We start from the raw sequence: 19,129 nt of genomic DNA, 5'->3' as shown, positions 1-19,129 counted from the left end.
TGCAGCAATTCCATACTGCTAAACTATACATATTCATTCACACAACATACCAAGTGCAAAGTGATGATAACAAGCATATTACACAAGCCCTTGAACATAATATTACATAACATACGGTATAGTGCAACTTAAATAGGTTTTATATTAACATATGGAAATGACAACCTATGAAAAGGGATGCAGAAGATGAGAGCAAAGTGGTTTGAGTTTCTCGAGGGGTTTAAAGGCACTGGCATGACACTACTAAAAGGGGACTGCCTTGAAAAGGAAGCTGTGCCCCGCTTGCAAAATTCAGTCTTTCGCATCTTGAGACCTGCCGTGACTCCCCTGGTTCCTGCCCATCCAACTCTGACAGGCCCCCTCGTCACCATCCAGCTGTTCTGTGAAGCCTGGCTTCTGAGAGGGACATCACAGGTGCTGGCTGACACCTTTCAGAAGGACCTGTCCTCCAGGAGTCTGACGATTAACCCCTGCTCTAATCACCCGCTCGTGGGGGGGGGGGGGCTACGAAATCACGAAGAGAATGAATTAACTCGACCCATCGAGGAATACATGTAGGAAGCTGTGAGTGTCCGTTAGCTGGGCTTAGGTGCTACTGTCATAGCCGCCCTCGTCTCCCAGCAGCCCCTTCATCTCCCCTTGATGGTGTCATGCTGCTGAGAGGCGTGACAGCCCAGTGGCACTGCGCGGGCCCGTTCCACTCCCAGCAGCTAATTCATCATGACAAATGTTCTCAGATGATCTGGCCCAGCAGCGCTAATGGGGAGTGGGGAGAGGGCTGTTCGCTTGCACAAGACCCACTCCAATTAATCCAGCCAGCTTTACTCTGGGCTAATTGGAGCGAAGCCCTGGCTGTGGTGTGGTGAGGTACCTGACACAGTTAAGGTAGCGCCGCTTGGAAAGCGCGCTTGCCGTCTGCGTGTTGTGTTTGGGTTCGTGTGGTTTTTCAAACACATTTATTCTTCGGATCAGGTCTCAGCTTTGCATCGTTTTTAGCACCTTTTTTTTCCACGTGCATAAGAACTGTACTTCCATGTTCCTGTTGTGTCTGTGGGTTATTTTGACTACAGCTGTGTGTGTGTGGGTGTGTGTGCGTGTGTTGTGATGTGACACATTCCTTTGGCTCCAGCAGGGCGTTCTTCATCTAAAGTTAGATGTGATGTGACTTTTAATTAATCCTTCACAAATTGATTTCAATCTCCTCAGAGATTATGAAATGTACGAGTCATGCTTTTCATTATAAACTGATACATGAAATAGTCGCTCACAGCCAGCTGACCTATAAAGCGTGGCAGTAAGGTATCCAACGAATGACCTCATCCTAGTTTTTGTGTGTTCGTTTACTCCATTGTATAAAAACCCAGCACAATCGGTGGCCTGTCAATTCAACTTGAGCTAATATGAAAACAAAGGTTCTCCTGCTTGCCATTGGCTCCTGCTTGGCGCAGACTGCCTCCTGCATGCAAAGGCATATTTTTCTAAAGGTGTGTATGGCACATCTGTGCGGCTATTGTTTATTCATGGAGTAAACCCTTTGAAATGTGTTAAGATACTTCCCACTCATTATAAAAATCCTGCCACCCATGGATTAGGACTTTGATGTCACCAATCCGGCTTCAAAGGGTTCTTTCAGTGCTATTAATCACAGTTTAGCCTCTGAAGATATCGCCAGAGAAAACATTTGGACATCTTGTGCAGAAACTTTGAAATGTTCAGACTGTCTTGCATATGCTAGGTTCATATCCTCTCCTGTGCGTGTGTGTGTGTGTTTAGGACTGTAGTACTGCTGGGCAGACAGCTGCACTGCTGGATCCACAGGATCCATCACAGACCAACTCAGGGTCCTAAAACGGCCTCTTTTTTCCATCTGCTAAGACGACCTAACACAGACGACCTAACACAGACGACCTAACACAGACGACCTAACACAGACGACCTAACACAGACGACCTAACACAGACGACCTAACACAGACGACCTAACACAGACGACCTAACACAGACGACCTAACACAGACGACCTAACAACAACAATGTGTTGAAGTGTAGGGAGTCAGGTGGCTGAGCGGGTAGAGCATCAGGCTAGTAATCTGAAGGTTGCCGGTTCGATTCCCGGCCGGTACACATGACGTTGTGTCCTTGGGCAAGGCCTACTTTACCCTACTTGCCTCGGGGAGAATGTCCCTGTATTTACTGTAAGTCGCTCTGGATAAGAGCGTCTGCTAAATGACTAAATGTTAGTCTTGAACTTTGTTTGTACACACTGTAATAATGAAATTATACTGTAAACTGTATGTCGATGATATATGTATTGATCTTTGGGTTGTTTTGTATGACGACAGGTAACCTAGCAACATCAAGAGCCAGAGTCACGGCTGCAGCCTCCAGATCCCTGCCTCCACAGCTCAACTCAGGACGCAACAAGGTGCTCCAGCTAACAGCCAGCTCTGTAGTTTAGGAACCAACAAGGTGCTCCAGCTAACAGCCAGCTCTGTAGTTCAGGAACCAACAAGGTGCTCCAGCTAACAGCCAGCTCTGTAGTTCTGGAACCAACAAGGTGCTCCAGCTAACAGCCAGCTCTGTAGTTCAGGAACCACGTGTGTCAGTAATCTCACCTTTGACCTTTCGCTTAGCTGTCCTCACCTTCTCACCTGGCTGATTGGTAGGAGAGCTTTGACAGAGTACTTGTGCACAGTATGTGCATCATCAGTTTTTTCGGTTTGTCCCTCCTTTTAAAACTAACCTAATTTAAGGGGCGACATTCACTACAATCCTAATTATACAAAGATCATAATGTAAAGGTTTTGAAAAAATACATATACTGCCAGATGTCTTTGTTGAATTAGTTAAAAGAATCAGTCGACTTGCCTGGCACGTTTGACAGTTGATGTGGTTTGTTCTGAGGTAACTCAGCACTATGATTCTAGGTGTGTAACATTTCAGATCCTTTACTGCTTCTCTGTCACCTCATATCTATTCATTTCACCTGCATGTCCTGTTGTCAGTCTCCCAGGTACCTGTTGAAGGTAAGGACAACCAGTAGTGTTTAACAGTAGTCAGCAGTTACTCTTGAAAACTTACAATGATAATGTGATAGTTAGTCTTTAATATATATATATGCTTTTTTTATGTTTCTAATGATCATATGTCATAGACATACGCAAATTTGTACTAGTTTTTTCAACTTTGTGGTAGTTTTCAAAAGTCCAGGCCAAAGTGCTGAACTCCACTACTTTCTGAGGACTTGCATTTCAAGACATGATTGATGTAAAATGTGTGTCATCTTTTGCTCGAGTCTAAGTTGGAGGAAAGTTTGTTACTGTTAGCAGATGAGAAGCTTACAAGAGTCATCAGTGCAATCAGATTAAAGCAGACATCTAGTGGGCCGTTAGAAATGGAACCGTGCATGACAGATAGGGCTTCCAACTGAACAGCATTCCGCATAGTAAACTGTCAAGGCGTCCAATTACTCCCTGAAGTTATTCAGAAAATGTTTGACATACCTTTCCTTCTGTGCCAAAGATGAAATATAGTATTAAGATATGCACTTTGCTGTGTAGACTTACTATAAAATATGTATTGCTTCATTAATTTTGATGAAGCCACGAAGTGCAGGAACCATTAGAATGCTTATATTGTGTCCTCATTAATACCTTGTCAAAATGACTACCTCCTTCAGGATAGCTCGTCTCATTATTCCCAATGCTCTGCTAGGTTCCCATGCCCCACAGCAGTGGGGGAGCTACTGTCAGTTGGTTTTAAGTGTTTATGGGGCATCCCGGCTCAAGACTACACAGTTAAAGCAAGTCATTCTGGCCAAGCCCATTTAAAGCTATCGGCATTAATATCCCTCATTCTCATTGAAGCTGTCTGGTCTGGACGTGCTGCACTCACTTGATTAGGAGACTTGAGTTGCTTGGGCAGAAGGAGGGAGGCTAATGTGGCCTGTGTCTTGCTCTGCCCAGGTGGACACCATGGAGATGATGCGCCACCCGGAAGAGACCACCAACATGAGGAGGCAGACTGTGGCCTCCTATTTCCGTGTATGTACGCTTATTACTGCCGTAATACTACCTTATGTATGCTTATTACTGCCGTAATACTACCTTTTGTATCCTTGATATTATGATTATACTATTATCATCACTTGTAATTGTAGACAAGTCATAACCAATCATTCACCTGTTAGACTGAATTCCTAGAGAACGGCTTGTTTTGAGGCCACAGTAAACCCAACTGTAAATACTGCATCAGTGCTACTGCCACAGCAATGAGGACGACGTCAGAGGTCAAGTTTAGGTGTACTCCCTGATGGGTCTCCCCTCCTCCCCCAGTACTCCCTGATGGGTCTCCCCTCCTCCCCCAGTACTCCCTGATGGGTCTCTCTCCTCCCCCAGTACTCCCTGATGGGTCTCCCCTCCTCTCCCAGTACTCCCTGATGGGTCTCCCCTCCTCCCCCAGTACTCCCTGATGGGTCTCCCCTCCTCTCCCAGTACTCCCTGATGGGTCTCCCCTCCTCCCCCAGTACTCCCTGATGGATCTCCTGTCCAAGATGGTGGTGGGACAGCCCCACTTTGTGCGCTGCATCAAGCCCAACGACGACAGGCAGGCGCTGCGCTTCTGCAAGGAGAGGGTGCTGCTGCAGCTGCGCTACACCGGCATCCTGGAGACCGTAGCCATCCGCAGGCAAGGCTACTCCCATCGCATCCTGTTCCAGGAGTTTGTTAACAGGTAATCATGGCGCTCTGTGACCTACCCCCCCCATCCTCTCCTCCCTCTCCTGATTGGCTGCCGCGGCCTGGCGGAGCGCGCTGGTGATAATGCCGACACAACCCCAGAGATAGACCAGAACGAGCACACTGTGTGCTGTATGATCACAGGAAAACACGGCTTCCTTAATGAGTTAGGAGTCAAACTTGAGCAGAGCAGGAGACTGACTAATTGGTAGTCATTAGCGACGGCAGAACACTACGTCCTACAGTACTCACTGTAACTGGGTGGATTCTGCCGGGCTGAACCATGAGGACAAAGTTCAAATAGGAAGGAAGAGAGGATGCTGAGAGTGTACATTTTAATGACTTTTCTTTACTATTCATGAAGGGTTTGTTCTTATTTTCAATGTTCTGGACAAAATCAGTCCCCTTTCACCCCGGGCGATAATTACGTACGACAGAATTTGAAGTGACTCTATAATTAGGTGACTTTCTTACAGGGTTTTGAAATGTTGTGGTGTTACTATTTTAAAGTGATAATAGTCTAATTAATATCACCTGTTCAAACACTTTAAAATATATTTTTAGCTCAGCAGTTTTCAAAACTGGCATTTAAACCCTCCTTAGTGCTGTCATGAACAACACACACACTCAGACAAGATCCTTGGGAAAATGCAGGAAACCTACGTTTGATCAATTATCCTTTGATAAATATTCCGTGCACCTCCAATGGGGAGGCTTTAAGATGATATCAAATGTAATTAGCTCAGGCTTGTGGCCTGTGAGACAGCTGGTCGGTTTCTCTGCTCTAGGGGAGTGTTAAAAGATTGTGTGTTTAATTTAGGTGGAAGACCTCTCGACAGTTTTCTGCAGCCACAGTTTGTAGTGTACGCAAGGTTGTGTAAATGTTTTGTTCGGTGTTAAATCAAATAGTTGATCACCTGAAAAAGTCACCGTTAACCCTCCAATAGTTCCATGTATGAGTGTGTGCACGTCTGATATCGTCCTGTCTGTCTGATAGCAACCTTGAAACCTTCTCATCACACCTAAGCCATGCAGAACTAATACAGACAGACTCCATGGTTAAACTGCACCTTTAGTGGAAACTGATTTGAATGTGTGCTCTCATATCAAAGGCTTGTCTGATGTTGCCAAGGAGCGAGCTTTGTATTTACCATCAAAGAAATAACAGGTATCAACAGGAATTAGAATGGAGGACTGTAGACTGGAGTGGATGGAGGTTCAAAGAACTTCTTTTTTCCCCTCCTCCTCCTCTCCTTCTTGTTGTTCTTCTTCTCTTTGACCAGCAGCAGAACATGGGGGATGAACCAGCAGTCTGGTGTGCCTTGATGTCCCTGAACAAACAGTTAGATCAGCTTTGTCCTGTTATGCGGGTATTTGGTAAACGGCTGCAGGAGGGGAAGTGAAGGGCCCTCCAGACTGGGGTGTAAACATGCCGTGGAGCTGATGCCCTGGATCTGAGGCCCTGGCTAGTGGGCTGAGCGAGCCCATTGAAATAAGAGAGCAGAGGCCACTGGAAAGAGCTGCAGACAATAGGCCTCTGTCTGGGACTCATGTCTATGAGCCTCTGGGCTCCTGTTCTCAGCTTTCAACTTAGTTTTTTTTCTGTTACATGGAGAAGGAAATCACGGTGGAAATGCAATCGCTGGAGAAAAAAAAAAACACACTTATTTATTTGTATTTTTTATGTTTTGGTACTGGGAAAAGTGGGTGTTGTGATGGAATGACAGAGGTCAAGTCTTCTCCTCTGTGTCAGGTATTACGTCCTGGCCTTCCGCGCCCACCAGACGCCCGACACGAGCCTGGAGAACGCTGTGCTCATCCTGGAGCGGGCCAAGCTGGAGAACTGGGTCGTGGGCAAGACCAAGGTAGTGACCCTCAAGCAGTTTCAGAGACCATGTCTCACCGACTGAGGAACAAACACGTCTTATGTGTCTCCACGTGTCTCAGACATGAGATACTAAAGTCATTTAGGGATCGATTGCCTGACTAAAATAGTGTTGACCAAATCGAGGAACATTCTAATACCATAAGGTTCATTGTGTATTTGTCTTGCTTCTAAGTCCAGGGGAATGCTTCCTGTGTGCTGAGGAGTGTTGAGAGGGTTATCAGGGCCTGTGTGGGTGTGCTTGTGTGTCAGGTGTTTCTGAAGTACTACCACGTGGAGCAGCTAAACCTGCTGCTGCGGGAGGTGATAGCACGCGTGGTGGTGCTGCAGGCCTACACCAAGGGCTGGCTGGGCGCTCGACGCTACCGCCGGGAGATGAAGAGGAGGAACAACGGGGCCATCGTCATCCAGTCAGGTAGATGGCGTGCTGGGGCACCATCTAACTGGGGCACCTTCTGACTGGGGCACCTTCTGACTGGGGCACCTTCTGACTGGGGCACCTTCTAACTGGGGCACCTTCTGACTGGGGCACCTTCTAACTGGGGCACCTTCTGACTGGGGCACCTTCTGACTGGGGCACCTTCTCACTGGGGCACCTTCTCACTGGGGCACCTTCTGACTGGGGCACCTTCTGACTGGGGCACCTTCTGACTGGGGCACCTTCTGACTGGGGCACCTTCTGACTGGGGCTCCTTCTGACTGGGGCACCTTCTCACTGGGGCACCTTCTGACTGGGGCACCTTCTGACTGGGGCACCTTCTGACTGGGGCACCTTCTGACTGGGGCACCTTCTCACTGGGGCACCTTCTGACTGGGGCACCTTCTCACTGGGGCACCTTCTGACTGGGGCACCTTCTCACTGGGGCACCTTCTGACTGGGGCACCTTCTGACTGGGGCACCTTCTGACTGGGGCACCTTCTCACTGGGGCACCTTCTGACTGGGGCACCTTCTGACTGGGGCACCTTCTGACTGGGGCACCTTCTGACTGGGGCACCTTCTCACTGGGCCACCTTCTGACTGGGGCTCCTTCTGACTGGGGCACCTTCTGACTGGGGCACCTTCTGACTGTGGCTCCTTCTGACTGGGGCACCTTCTCACTGGGGCACCTTCTGACTGGGGCACCTTCTGACTGGGGCACCTTCTGACTGGGGCACCTTCTGACTGGGGCACCTTCTGACTGTGGCACCTTCTGACTGGGGCTCCTTCTCACTGGGGCACCTTCTAACTGGGGCACCTTCTGACTGGGGCACCTTCTGACTGGGGCACCTTCTGACTGGGGCACCTTCTGACTGTGGCACCTTCTGACTGGGGCTCCTTCTCACTGGGGCACCTTCTAACTGGGGCACCTTCTAACTGGGGCACCTTCTGACTGGGGCACCTTCTGACTGGGGCACCTTCTGACTGTGGCTGGGGGAAAATGTGGACCAGCTGCAACGTTCATTCCCATTTTCCTTCTTATGCTTACATGAACCAACAGGAAGTCCAAGACAAACACCTAGTGAATGGTTACTAATGACACTCTATGTAAACATTTCACTTGTAAGCTTTATTTTTTTTAATTGTTTTATAGACGAAATGGGTGCAAATGCTTAGTGACTTTGACCTCTGGTCCCTTAATGAGCATGTGTCTAATAACCTAGCTAGTCCTGGGAAAGCAGATGAGTTCTCTCACCATGGCGTGACTGGGGGGCCATGAGCTTCAGAATAGACAACCTCTGAGTTCACAGGTCGGACTCGTTGCCACCTGGTTTAGCCATTCTTTTTTTGAAGTGGATTCTTGTGTTGAATGAGTGGCCTGGATGGTTTCACAGAGGTTGATCACAAGCGTCTCTCCCTCTCTCTCTCTCTCTCTCTCTCTCTCTCTCTCTCTCTCTCTGTCTCTCTCTGTCTCTGTCTCTCTCTCTCTCTCTCTCTCTCTCTCTCTCTCTCTCTGTCTCTCTCTCTCTCTCTGTCTCTCTCTGTCTCTCTCTCTCTCTCTCTCTCTCTCTCTCTCTCTCTCTCTCTCTCTCTGTCTCTCTCTCTCTGTCTCTCTCTCTCTGTCTCTCGCTGTCTCTCTCTGTCTCTCTCTCTCTGTCTCTCTCTCTCTCTCTCTCTCTCTCTCTCTCTCTCTCTCTCTCTCTCTCTGTCTCTCTCTCTCTGTCTCTCTCTCTCTGTCTCTCTCTGTCTCTCTCTGTCTCTCGCTGTCTCTCGCTGTCTTTCGCTGTCTCTCTCTGTCTCTCTCTGTGTCTCTCTCTCTATATATCTCTCTCTCTCCTGTAGCCTGGAGGGGCCATTCTGCTCGGCAGAACCTCAGACAGATCAGGAGCGAGAGGGAGGAAGCCGCCGTACGCATCCAGTCCAGTAAGAAACTGTAGCAGTCGCCGTGACAACTGCTTCCAAGCCCGTTATGGCACCTTCTAGACCTCTCCCATAGGTCTATGTGTGAGCTTAATGCATTGTGTCTGTGTATGTATTCCATACACACACAAAACAAATGTGTAAGGCCAAAAATGATTCAGGTTCCTTGAAAAACCTTTTGTGATGTCGAAAAGGTTCCACGAAACAGTAATCATTCATTAATAATGTATGAAGAAAGGCTTTTGAAAGTTGGGGCAGCATTTGGTCCCCATGTTTCAGAAGAACAGTGCATATTGAGATCTTTTTTCCCTTCCTTTCATCTCCTTCCCAGTAACGGCAAGACAGGGGCTCATCCCTTCTGTTTCCTCTCCACTTCCTCCCTCCAGTTCCTGGTCTATTACACAGCTCTCACATACCAGAAACAAGATGCCTTTTTAGACTGTCAACCTTTTCATCTGAAATGTAAATTAATTCTTACTCAGTGTGCCTTGACGAAGATCAAAGTGGGCACATTAACCTTCCTGGGCCCCTCCCCCCCCCTCCCCCTCCTCTGAGCCCCTCACTGGAGGACAAGAGAGGGAGCCAAGAGGGGCAGGGCAGAGGAGGTGCCTCGGGGGGAAACGCTCCTCGGGGCTGACCCTCATCTGGCACACGGAGCATCTCAGTCGCCTGCACACCTTGTGGACATGTCCCCCATTAAAGCCCTTGTAAATGGTGCTGTGGAATGGGTAAACACAGGCTGTCTGTTGTGAAGGTAGCCCCCCTCCCCCAACTGTTCCCTCCCCCCCCTCTCTCTCTCTCTCTCTCTCTCTCTCTCTGTCTCTCTCTTTCCCCCTCTCCCTCAGCCTCTTTGTAGAAGTGTGTTTGTGTGTGGGCAGGCAGGGAGGGTTGTGGAGAACATGAACCTGACATAAGTGGGGGCTCAGCCCCCCGAAGGAACAGACCAGCACGCTCGCATTGTGTGTTCTCCACAGCTCAGAGCCTTTGAGGTGGGCCTGCATTTGCATTTTGAAAATAAACAGATGCCTTTCAAATGTATGAGCCCGGTGGCTTCTCAGATCCCAGCAGGGTCTTGGGGGGCCGGGGGGCGGGTCGGGGGGCGGGTCGGGGGGGAGGGGCATGCTCACCATCGATCAGATTAGGCGGCACAGAACACAGCTACGGCTCAACAATGTACTTGAACATTCTTCGCCCTTGTGTGTAATTCTACAACTGCAACACAAAGGCTCTTCAGACGGCACCACTGCTTGCCCTGCCTCTCTGCCTACCCTGCCTCTCTGCCTGCCTTGCCTCTCTGCCTGCCCTGCCTCTCTCCCTCTATGCCTGCCCTGCCTCTCTGCCTCTATGCCTGCCCTGCCTCTCTGCCTCTCTGCCTGCCCTGCCTCTCTGCCTCTATGCCTGCCCTGCCTCTCTGCCTCTCTGCCTGCCCTGCCTCTCTGCCTGCCCTGCCTCTCTGCCTGCCCTGCCTCTCTGCCTCCTTGCCTGCCGTCCACTGGAGCCCAAGCTCCTCTCTTAATCACACGCTGTCACATGGACACAGAGAACCACCCCCCACTTTGAATAGAGCGGAACACAGAAATAACTTTGTGCCAATTAATAGTTCCGTTTGGGGGTGGGAACATCATTGCTTCGTTTGCAAAGAAAGTTTTTTTTTGTGACTAGCGGCTAGTTAATTGAACAAGCACTTTTTAAATAAATGGCAATTACGCAAGAGCTAACATCATCTTGTGTATTTGTTTTCTGTATGTGTGAATATTCAAACTATGTGGAGGAAAGCAGATTTTCAGTGCCTACGGGCATGTGTATATTTATACGTATACGTTTTATACGTATGTATGTATGCATGTATAAACTGTACTGTATGCATACAGTATTTCTTACATATTTATACACTGTATGTGCATTACTGTTTATGCTTGTTCTATGGTCTAGTGCTGTGTCTAACTGTGATATCTACACGTGCAGCATACAGGGGCCATCGTGTCCGGAGAGACCAGGGGGCCCGGAGAGACCAGGGGGCCCGGAGAGACCAGGGGGCCCGGAGGCACTCTTCTCTCCCAGGGGCCCCGGGGAGGACAGCCTGGGAGGAGGAGCAGTACGGGTAAGAGCCCTGGCTCAGCTCCACCCTCACGCTCCACCCTCCACCCTCACCCTCCACCCTCACGCTCCACCCTAACCCTCACCCTCCACCCTCACGCTCCACCCTAACCCTCACCCTCCACCCTCACGCTCCACCCTCACGCTCCACCCTCACCCTCCACCCTCACCCTCCACCCTCACGCTCCACCCTCACGCTCCACCCTCACCCTCCCCCCTCACCCTCCTTCCTCACGCTCCACCCTCACGCTCCACCCTCACCCTCCACACTCACCCTCCACCCTCACGCTCCACCCTCACGCTCCACCCTCACCCTCCCCCCTCACCCTCCTTCCTCACGCTCCACCCTCCCCCTCCCCCCTTACGCTCCACCCTCCACCCTCACGCTTCACCCTCCACCCTCACCCTCCACCCTCACGCTCCACCCTCCCCCCTCACCCTCACGCTCCACCCTCACCCTCCCCCCTTACGCTCCCCCCTCACGCTCCACCCTCACCTTCCCCCCTTACGCTCCCCCCTCACGCTCCACCCTCACCCTCCCCCCTCACGCTCCACCCTCACGCTCCCCCTTTACGCTCCACCCTCACCCTCCACCCTCACGCTCCACCCTCACACCTCACGCTCCACCCTCACCCTCCCCCCTCACCCTCCCCCCTCACGCTCCACCCTCACCCTCCCCCCTCACCCTCCCCCCTCACGCTCCCCCCTCACGCTCCCCCTTTACGCTCCACCCTCCACCCTCACGCTCCACTCTCACCCTCACGCTCCACCCTCCCCCTCCCCCCTCACGCTCCCCCCTCACGCTCCCCCTTTACGCTCCACCCTCACCCTCCACCCTCACGCTCCACTCTCACCCTCACCCTCCCCCCTCACACTCCACCCTCACCCTCCCCCCTCCCCCTCCCCCCTCACGCTCCACCCTCCCCCTCCCCCCTCACGCTCCACCCTCCACCCTCACCCTCCCCCCTCACCCTCCACCCTCACGCTCCACCGTCACGCTCCACCCTCACGTTCCCGTAAACCTGCCCACGCTCTGCTTGTGACAGGAACGCGAGGCGTTTCGTCCCAAAGCACACTGACGTTTTAGTCTTCGGTGTCCTACGAAGGTCAGTAAATGAGAGTCAGGTGAGATCCTCCCAGTATTTAAACAGGAAGCACCAGTAGAGACCACCAGTAGAGACCAACAGAGAGAGTTATTGAGCTGCGGGGCCTGCATACCTGTCACTCAACCTCAGCTCCACCAGGGAAACTCGAATGTTCTGTTGTTCTAACCACAGGGGGACTGGCTCCTCCCCCTCCACCACCTCTCTGGGGGTTTTATACATGTAGTAAATATCTTTCCAGCGAGATAGCACACTTGTCTGGCCACAGGCTGGGTCGGGCCTTGTGCTGCCCTGCACATGTTGCGCGCAGGGGAGTTTGTGTTTACTCAGCACATGGGCTGCTCCGTCATTAAGGAAGTATGCAGTATGCACCACGCAGGAGAGCAGCAGCTCAACACATGCAGCTCCCTCTCTCTCTCTGTCACTCTCTGTCACTCCCTCTCTCTCTCTCTCTCTCTCTCTCTCTCTCTCTCTCTCTCTCTCTCTCTGTCACTCTCTGTCACTCCCTCTCTCTCTGTCACTCTCTGTCACTCTCTCTCTCCATCTCCGTCTCTCTCTCACTCTCTCTCCATCTCCGTCTCTCTCTCTCTCTGTCACTCTCTCTCTCTCTCCCTGTCTCACTCTGTCACTCTTTCTAGCTCTATCTCTCTGTCACTCTCTTTCTGAATCACTCTCTCTGATTCTCACACACTCTCTTTCCCCCTCTCTCTTTCTTTCTCTCAGACTCTCATACTTTACTCTCTGTCTGTCTGGCTCTCTCACTCTCCCTGTGTCTCTCTCTGATTCTCTCTGACTCTCTCATTTGCCTGTCTTTCATTTTGTCTGTCTCTCTCTCTCTATTGATGGAGCGCGCAGATGACTGAGTTCCAGCTGTGAACGTATGTTATTATCATGAGAGAGAGAGAGAGAGACAGAGACAGAGACAGAGAGAGAGAGACAGAGACAGAGAGAGACAGAGAGAGAGAGAGAGAGAGAGAGAGAGAGAGAGAGAGACACAGAGAGAGAGACACAGAGAGAGACAGAGACAGAGACAGAGACAGAGAGACAGAGAGACAGAGAGACAGAGAGACAGAGAGAGAGTACCATGCTCCTACTCTGCTGTGTAGTTGTAGTATAATCTGATTTACATCAGCGCTGGAAGTGGTCTGACCTGCATCTGTAATTCTGTACTTCAGATGTTTAGAATAAGATCAGATTCTCTATAAAGAGCGTCCTTGGAATTCGATTGACAAAATATGATCAACCAATGCAGATCTGTTTGATCAAGTCTAATAGATCAACTGAATTCTTAACTTATTTCAGTTTGACTTTTGGTCAACGTTGCTAATCTCTCTAGACCCACAGATGAAATGTTCACATCTAAAAATGTTGTGCTTGTTTTGTACTCAAGCAGAGATCTGATGCTTCTGAGATTTATCTCTCCATGTTTACAATCGTATTCCTCAGTGAGAAAAACTTCAAACCTCCACTTAACAATTCTGTTTAATCAGCGCTGGAATTTGTCAATATAGATCTATTTTGACATGATCGGGGCCGTTCGGCCCCTGTAAGATGTTCTCACCTGCCTGCTACCTGCTGTCCTCAACCTTTCAACGCCTACTGTACATAACCATCTTTATTTGAGTCTGCTTTCAAAGACTTGCATTGCATCATAACAGCTTCCAACAGATTTCCGGGGTTTTGCTCAAAATCTACATTGGTCTTATGTTCTCTAAAGTACGAACAAAAGCCCACATTTTTTGTACTGTGTGTATTATTATTATTATTATTAATAACTAGCCTGTAAAGATTTAATGTGTCTGTATGTATAATGTAGCAGTTACAGGATGGCTCCCTTTACATCGCTCGTTCCCTTCCCAGGTCCAATGGCCCACTGAGCATCCAGGCTCGTGTTGATCAGAGAGAGAAGGTGAGTTCCTCTCAGCCACATGAACCTGCTTTATGTGCAGTAGGCTTCAGAGATGCACTGTATGCATAATACCGTATAGTACTACAAGGCTGCTCTAACATAGATTATTCACTGGGAGGTTTTGGAGTCCTTGAGACAAAAGACTTGTCTTGCTCCAAACTCCATCTCGGAGGGGAGACACGGTGGGACGGGAATGAGAGAATCAAAAGGCTGGAAATTCACGGCTGAGAATAAATGCTCGCTGTTCCCTGAGGTGATTTGTCTTTGCGCTTCTCTTTCTACAGATGTTAGACCCCTTTTTTAGTAAAGACCTGAGGTTCTTTGGTAGCACTTTGATATCCTGCTCGAATTCAATATGTGAAATAGAAGAGCCACTCCGTGACTTGGAGCACATCGCAGGCTTTGAAGTCTGATCCAATTTTTGCTGCTCACCATTTGATGTTGAAAGGATGAAATGAGGAAAACGTACAGTTTTTGCCAGTAACTCTGCTGAGCATATGTAAGATTAAAAAAGCAAAATCCTTTGGAGGATGTACTTAGAAATGTTAAGCAGATTAATACTTTCCTATACCTCTTTTATTCAAAGATAAAAATTAAATATGGAAAGAAGTCTGTGTATGCTGTTATTTTTCTACCCTTTCACAATGAAGCCTGTGTGTGTCTGTTTGGAGGTAGGACTAATAAGGGCACCGATGTGATAACATTCGCACGTGATTAACAAGGCAAACTAATGCTTATGCGCCTGAAAAAGAAATATTACAATATTTGAAATCACATGAATATGACCGGTGCGTGACTAAACAAGAGACGGTGAGGCTTGCTTTAGCTTGTGTCGGTTCCCCCTGCCTCCTCTGACTGTCTCTCCTGCCTGTGTTCGCGCCTCCTCTTTCAAGGTTGGCCCCGACTGCAGAGACGGACGAGTGAGAGACGACAGCAGAGACAAAGGCTGGGCAGGAGACAGCCTGGTGAAGCCTCGCAGGGAGACGTGTAGCCTGAGAGACACGCAGGGTAAACAAGGTAAAGCTCAGGAGCAGAGCTGGAGGGTGCGGGTAATTACACAGAGAGACAGGAGGAATCCTGCTCTAATGGATAAAGTGCCATTTTGAATACGGGACCCTTTTCAACTTGTCATCCCTACCAATCCTCTCCTGCCTGTCTTTGTTGACTACAAAGGCAGGCAGCATTATGAGCGATCATGCCTGTGGTATTTTAATAACCTGGGTCAGCTCGTCGCAGGCGTTGTCTTGTGCCGCCCTGGTCCTTTCAGAAGTGGCACCAGCACTTCAAAGCTCTCCCTCCTCCCACAGCCCTTCACTAAAGATCTCATCAGGGGCTGGAATAGACTTGTGCAGTAACGGTGACAAGAAAATACACAAACCCTGATTTGTTTAACATATGTTTGGTTTGCTTCCCGCCCCAGGCAATGAATCGCATTAATGCGGGAAGCCTGGGGGGGCAGAGCGGGTGGCAGCGCGGGGCTCTCCTGATCACTGCCGTACCCCAGCCCAACGCCAGCCCAACGCCAGCCCAGCCCGTGTAGAGGGGCCTGGCCCGGCCCGGCATTAGTGTTCTTCCAGGAGTGTGGGGTACGAGAGCGAGGTGGAATAGCGTTTAGCGGCGCGGCCGGGAGATTACGGGGATTAGACATGATAATGTAACACAGACAGGGCTCTGCAGCGGGCCTGGGATTAGTGTCAGCACTCCCCAGCAGGTCTGGGTTAGATAGCGGCTAATTCTGTAATGCTGGATACAGGTGACCCCCACTAGCAACCATCACTGGAGCCCCGGGGGGGGCTTCGTTTGATGAATGTATAATGTCACTGTGAATATGGGGGGTAAATGCAAGGCTTTGGGTTGAATTTTGTTTATGGAAAATAACATGTATTTTGCCCTCTGTTTCAAATGCATAATGAAACGCCTTCATTTAGACTTAAGAATGTGCTGGTGTTCTGAGTCTGGAACAGAGTTTATGGGGGGGAAACTCCTGATGACTGGGCCCATTAATGAGGTCTGAAATCCCCTTCTCTCTCGGGGGAGCAGAGCTTCTTGGCAACATGCTAAATGTTGGAATAAAAAACATTCTCCTCCCCATGAGCCATAGGCCTCTCTAATGCTGTTTTGTGTGGAGAACACACAGGCATTCAGGTATTCACCACCTTCTGTCCACCCTCCCCCATCCACTCCGACCCCTCCCCCACCCCAGCCCCCCCTGTTAATGTTCCGAGCTCTGCTCGGAGCTCCGGTCCTTTACAGGAAACCCTGTTTGAATGTGTTGGGGGAAAGCCACACTGTCCCAGGCACCCAGAGCACGCTTTGATCCCTGCACATCTGAAGGGCCTCTCTCTCTCTTCCATCCCGGGGTTGAGCGAGTCGTGCGAGCCTGGGCCGTGCCAGATGTTTGGAGAGCAGGCTGCCTCCTGTGTCTCCTCCCGCTGTCGCCCCTGGTGATCTCCTCCACTCAGGGGCGGAGGTGTAACCTGGAGTGTCTCAGGACACCGACGGAGAAAGCTGAAAATGAGTCCAGGAAATGATGTCCGCTCTGTGCCTTGCCCTACCGATGAAACGGGGAGGGGGGGGGGGGGGAGGGCACAACAGAAACCTTGTGGCTTGACCCGGAAGCACTGCCAGGATTTGATCGACATTAAGTCCTTTCTAAGTAATTTGACTGAGTCCAGCTGTGCGTTGGGTCAGGCCAGCCCCCTTTGTCCATGAAACAAAGAGCGACTGAAGGAGATTACCTCTAGTTGGAGAGATGTCTGTGCGAGGGAGGGGTACGTTAACACAAGGCTGAGGGGACTATTCTCTAGGTTTAGCCTTCTCCTGCGGTGAAGCCCTTTTGTTGGGGGGGAGGCAGCATTAAAGCGCTTCACAGACAGTCTCAGGTTTCTCAAGTGTCAACCTTTGATTTTGATGTTGACAAAAAAAAAAGTTGCCAAGACACCGTGCCGTCATGTAAACAGAACACTTACAGTACGATACCTCTCTACCTGTCTTAGCAGCTTGAATATTAATACGAAATGAATATTTCTGAGGATGAGTCACAGAGAGGGAGAGGGAGAAGGAGAGAGAGAGGGAGAGAGGAGGAGAGAGAGACAGCCTGTGCCAGCGAAAGGCAGATATGATCAGAGAGCTGCTTCTACACGTCTCAGCGTGGTAAACAGGATGGGGCCGGGGATCAGTCAGAGCTGACTTTATGGTTTATGAAGGCTGAGCTACTTATGTTAACAGGCTTTTTTGAAGATTATAGTTGTGGTAAACATACATGTCAGTCGTGAACGAGTGATAAAGAGGAGTCACAACACAGAGACCAATTACCTCCACGTCTCCAAGGATTGTTAACCTGCTCCTTTGAATAGTGGAGAAGAAAGCAGGAAACAGAAAGGCAACGGCTCCTTTGAGGTTTCCTAATACTGACTTATTGGTTATGGTTCTCCTGTACCTTCAGTGTGTGCTTTTGTTAGAATCAATGCCCATTGATTCTCTCCTCGGCCTGTTCTGCTCATGCTCAGACACTGAGGGGAGAAGGCCAGAGCGAGCGCCATGCTACGACGAGATGTTACTCAACGTGAGGAGAAGCCCACGTTCACCCATCCATCTCGCTACTCCCCCAGCTCTCTCCTCTCCCAGCCGCCCTGACGCAGCAACACGTTCCCCCGGCCCAGAAGCCACCCCTGCCTGCTCACCCCCCCCCCCCCCCCTGAGCCACCGCCATCAGCTGCCTCACATCTCCATACATCTGCCAGACAAATGATCCACCCCTCTCCGTGTTCTTCAGACAAACATCCTCCCTCCGTCCCACCGTCCCTCCCTCTCCCTTTCTCTCCCAGCCTCTTGATTTATCTGTGTGTCTCTCATCCTCTATGCCAGGACGCATTCCTGCCGTTTTAGGCAAATTACAGGCGCAACGCCGCATCACGGCAGATTTGGAGCAGATTGGACGAGTCCCGGCAAACGGAAGGGGTTACCTCTGTCTGCTCCTACCTACGTAATCCTCTTAATGTCAGTGAGAGCAGCTAACAGGATGTACTTCCAAACGGCTCTTCTTCACCATTTCCCTCTGAATAATCTCCTCAAACGTGAAAATCTAGGTGTGAGATGATGCCATAACTGAAGTGGCCAGTGTTGTTTGCTAACTTTTGAATGTAGGGAACATATACGATGCCCTCAAACCGTTCCACAACTGTTACCCTGTTAATGACTTTGTGATCACGTCTTGGCCTCTGCAACTTCCCGTCAACTAACATGCCTTCCTGCTGCTAGGTCAGACAGATACATCAAACAGATGTTGGACTAAATGATTGACTTCCAGAAGGTTGGAGAGATTTTTTCTCCACACAAAGATGTCTCCAGGAGTCAAAGTACCAAATCCGCCGTCAGTAGAAATGATTGATTTCAGTGTGAAAAATTGGTTGTAAGTAACAACATCCTCTCGTTGCATTAGTGGAAAACAGATGCAGAAACCGCCCTTTGTAGGATAATCTGTAGAACCTTGTGATTCTCCTAGTGGGGTTTATAATTCAAAGCACATGGGTTACTATTTAACTACGATGTCCCAAATGAAGACATTGGTAATAAATCACAGGAGTCCTGAAAAGTTCTGGAACTCTTCTTGAAGAATTCAACTTAAGCTACAGTATCTATTCAGGGACGTTCTGTTTGCAATAAGTGTGTGCGCATGTGTGTGTGTGTGTGTGTGTGCGGTAGTTTACTTGTGTGCACCCCCGTGTGTGTGTTTGCATACGTGTGTGTGTGTGAGGGGGTTTCTGAGGGGAAAGAGTGGTCTGGGCTGCACATGCCTCATTTAGACATCAAAGAGTTCTGCTGATGATTTTTCCTTATAATCCATGCCTTTTGGTGCCTCGGTTGCCTCCAACTGAACAAACAAAGCCCAAGTGGTTAAATGTGGTCTGGGAAAAGTCAGGTGATCCGGGCACGTGATCCAGGAAGTAAATCGATACGTCTCGTTAATTTATTCCGCAAAAGAATCCCTTTTAGCAGCTCCTTTTATGTGGTTTCTGACGGAGAGTTCTGATTTTCAAGGGATTTAAAAGAGTGGTATTT

General features: G+C 49.7%; 1 protein-coding gene across 1 annotated transcript in view; it reads left to right on the top strand.

Annotated features, from left to right (window-relative positions):
- Nucleotides 1-19,129, top strand: part of myo3b (myosin IIIB) — a 63,032-nt gene that overhangs the window by 32,944 nt on the left and 10,959 nt on the right. Inside the window, exons 25-33 of the mRNA XM_084689621.1 lie at nt 2,342-2,424; nt 3,965-4,042; nt 4,525-4,730; nt 6,489-6,600; nt 6,873-7,035; nt 8,882-8,962; nt 10,925-11,060; nt 14,020-14,068; nt 14,962-15,085. Coding sequence (XP_084545747.1) covers nt 2,342-2,424; nt 3,965-4,042; nt 4,525-4,730; nt 6,489-6,600; nt 6,873-7,035; nt 8,882-8,962; nt 10,925-11,060; nt 14,020-14,068; nt 14,962-15,085 — 1,032 coding nt within the window. The remainder of the gene's footprint in view (nt 1-2,341; nt 2,425-3,964; nt 4,043-4,524; nt 4,731-6,488; nt 6,601-6,872; nt 7,036-8,881; nt 8,963-10,924; nt 11,061-14,019; nt 14,069-14,961; nt 15,086-19,129) is intronic.

The sequence above is a fragment of the Hypomesus nipponensis genome, chromosome 23 (genome assembly GCF_054491055.1).
Source record: "Hypomesus nipponensis isolate SF chromosome 23, ASM5449105v1, whole genome shotgun sequence".
Classification (NCBI taxonomy): Eukaryota; Metazoa; Chordata; class Actinopteri; order Osmeriformes; family Osmeridae; genus Hypomesus; species Hypomesus nipponensis.
The sequence above is the reverse complement of the archived record's forward strand: the minus strand, read 5'-3'. Positions and strand labels throughout refer to the sequence as shown.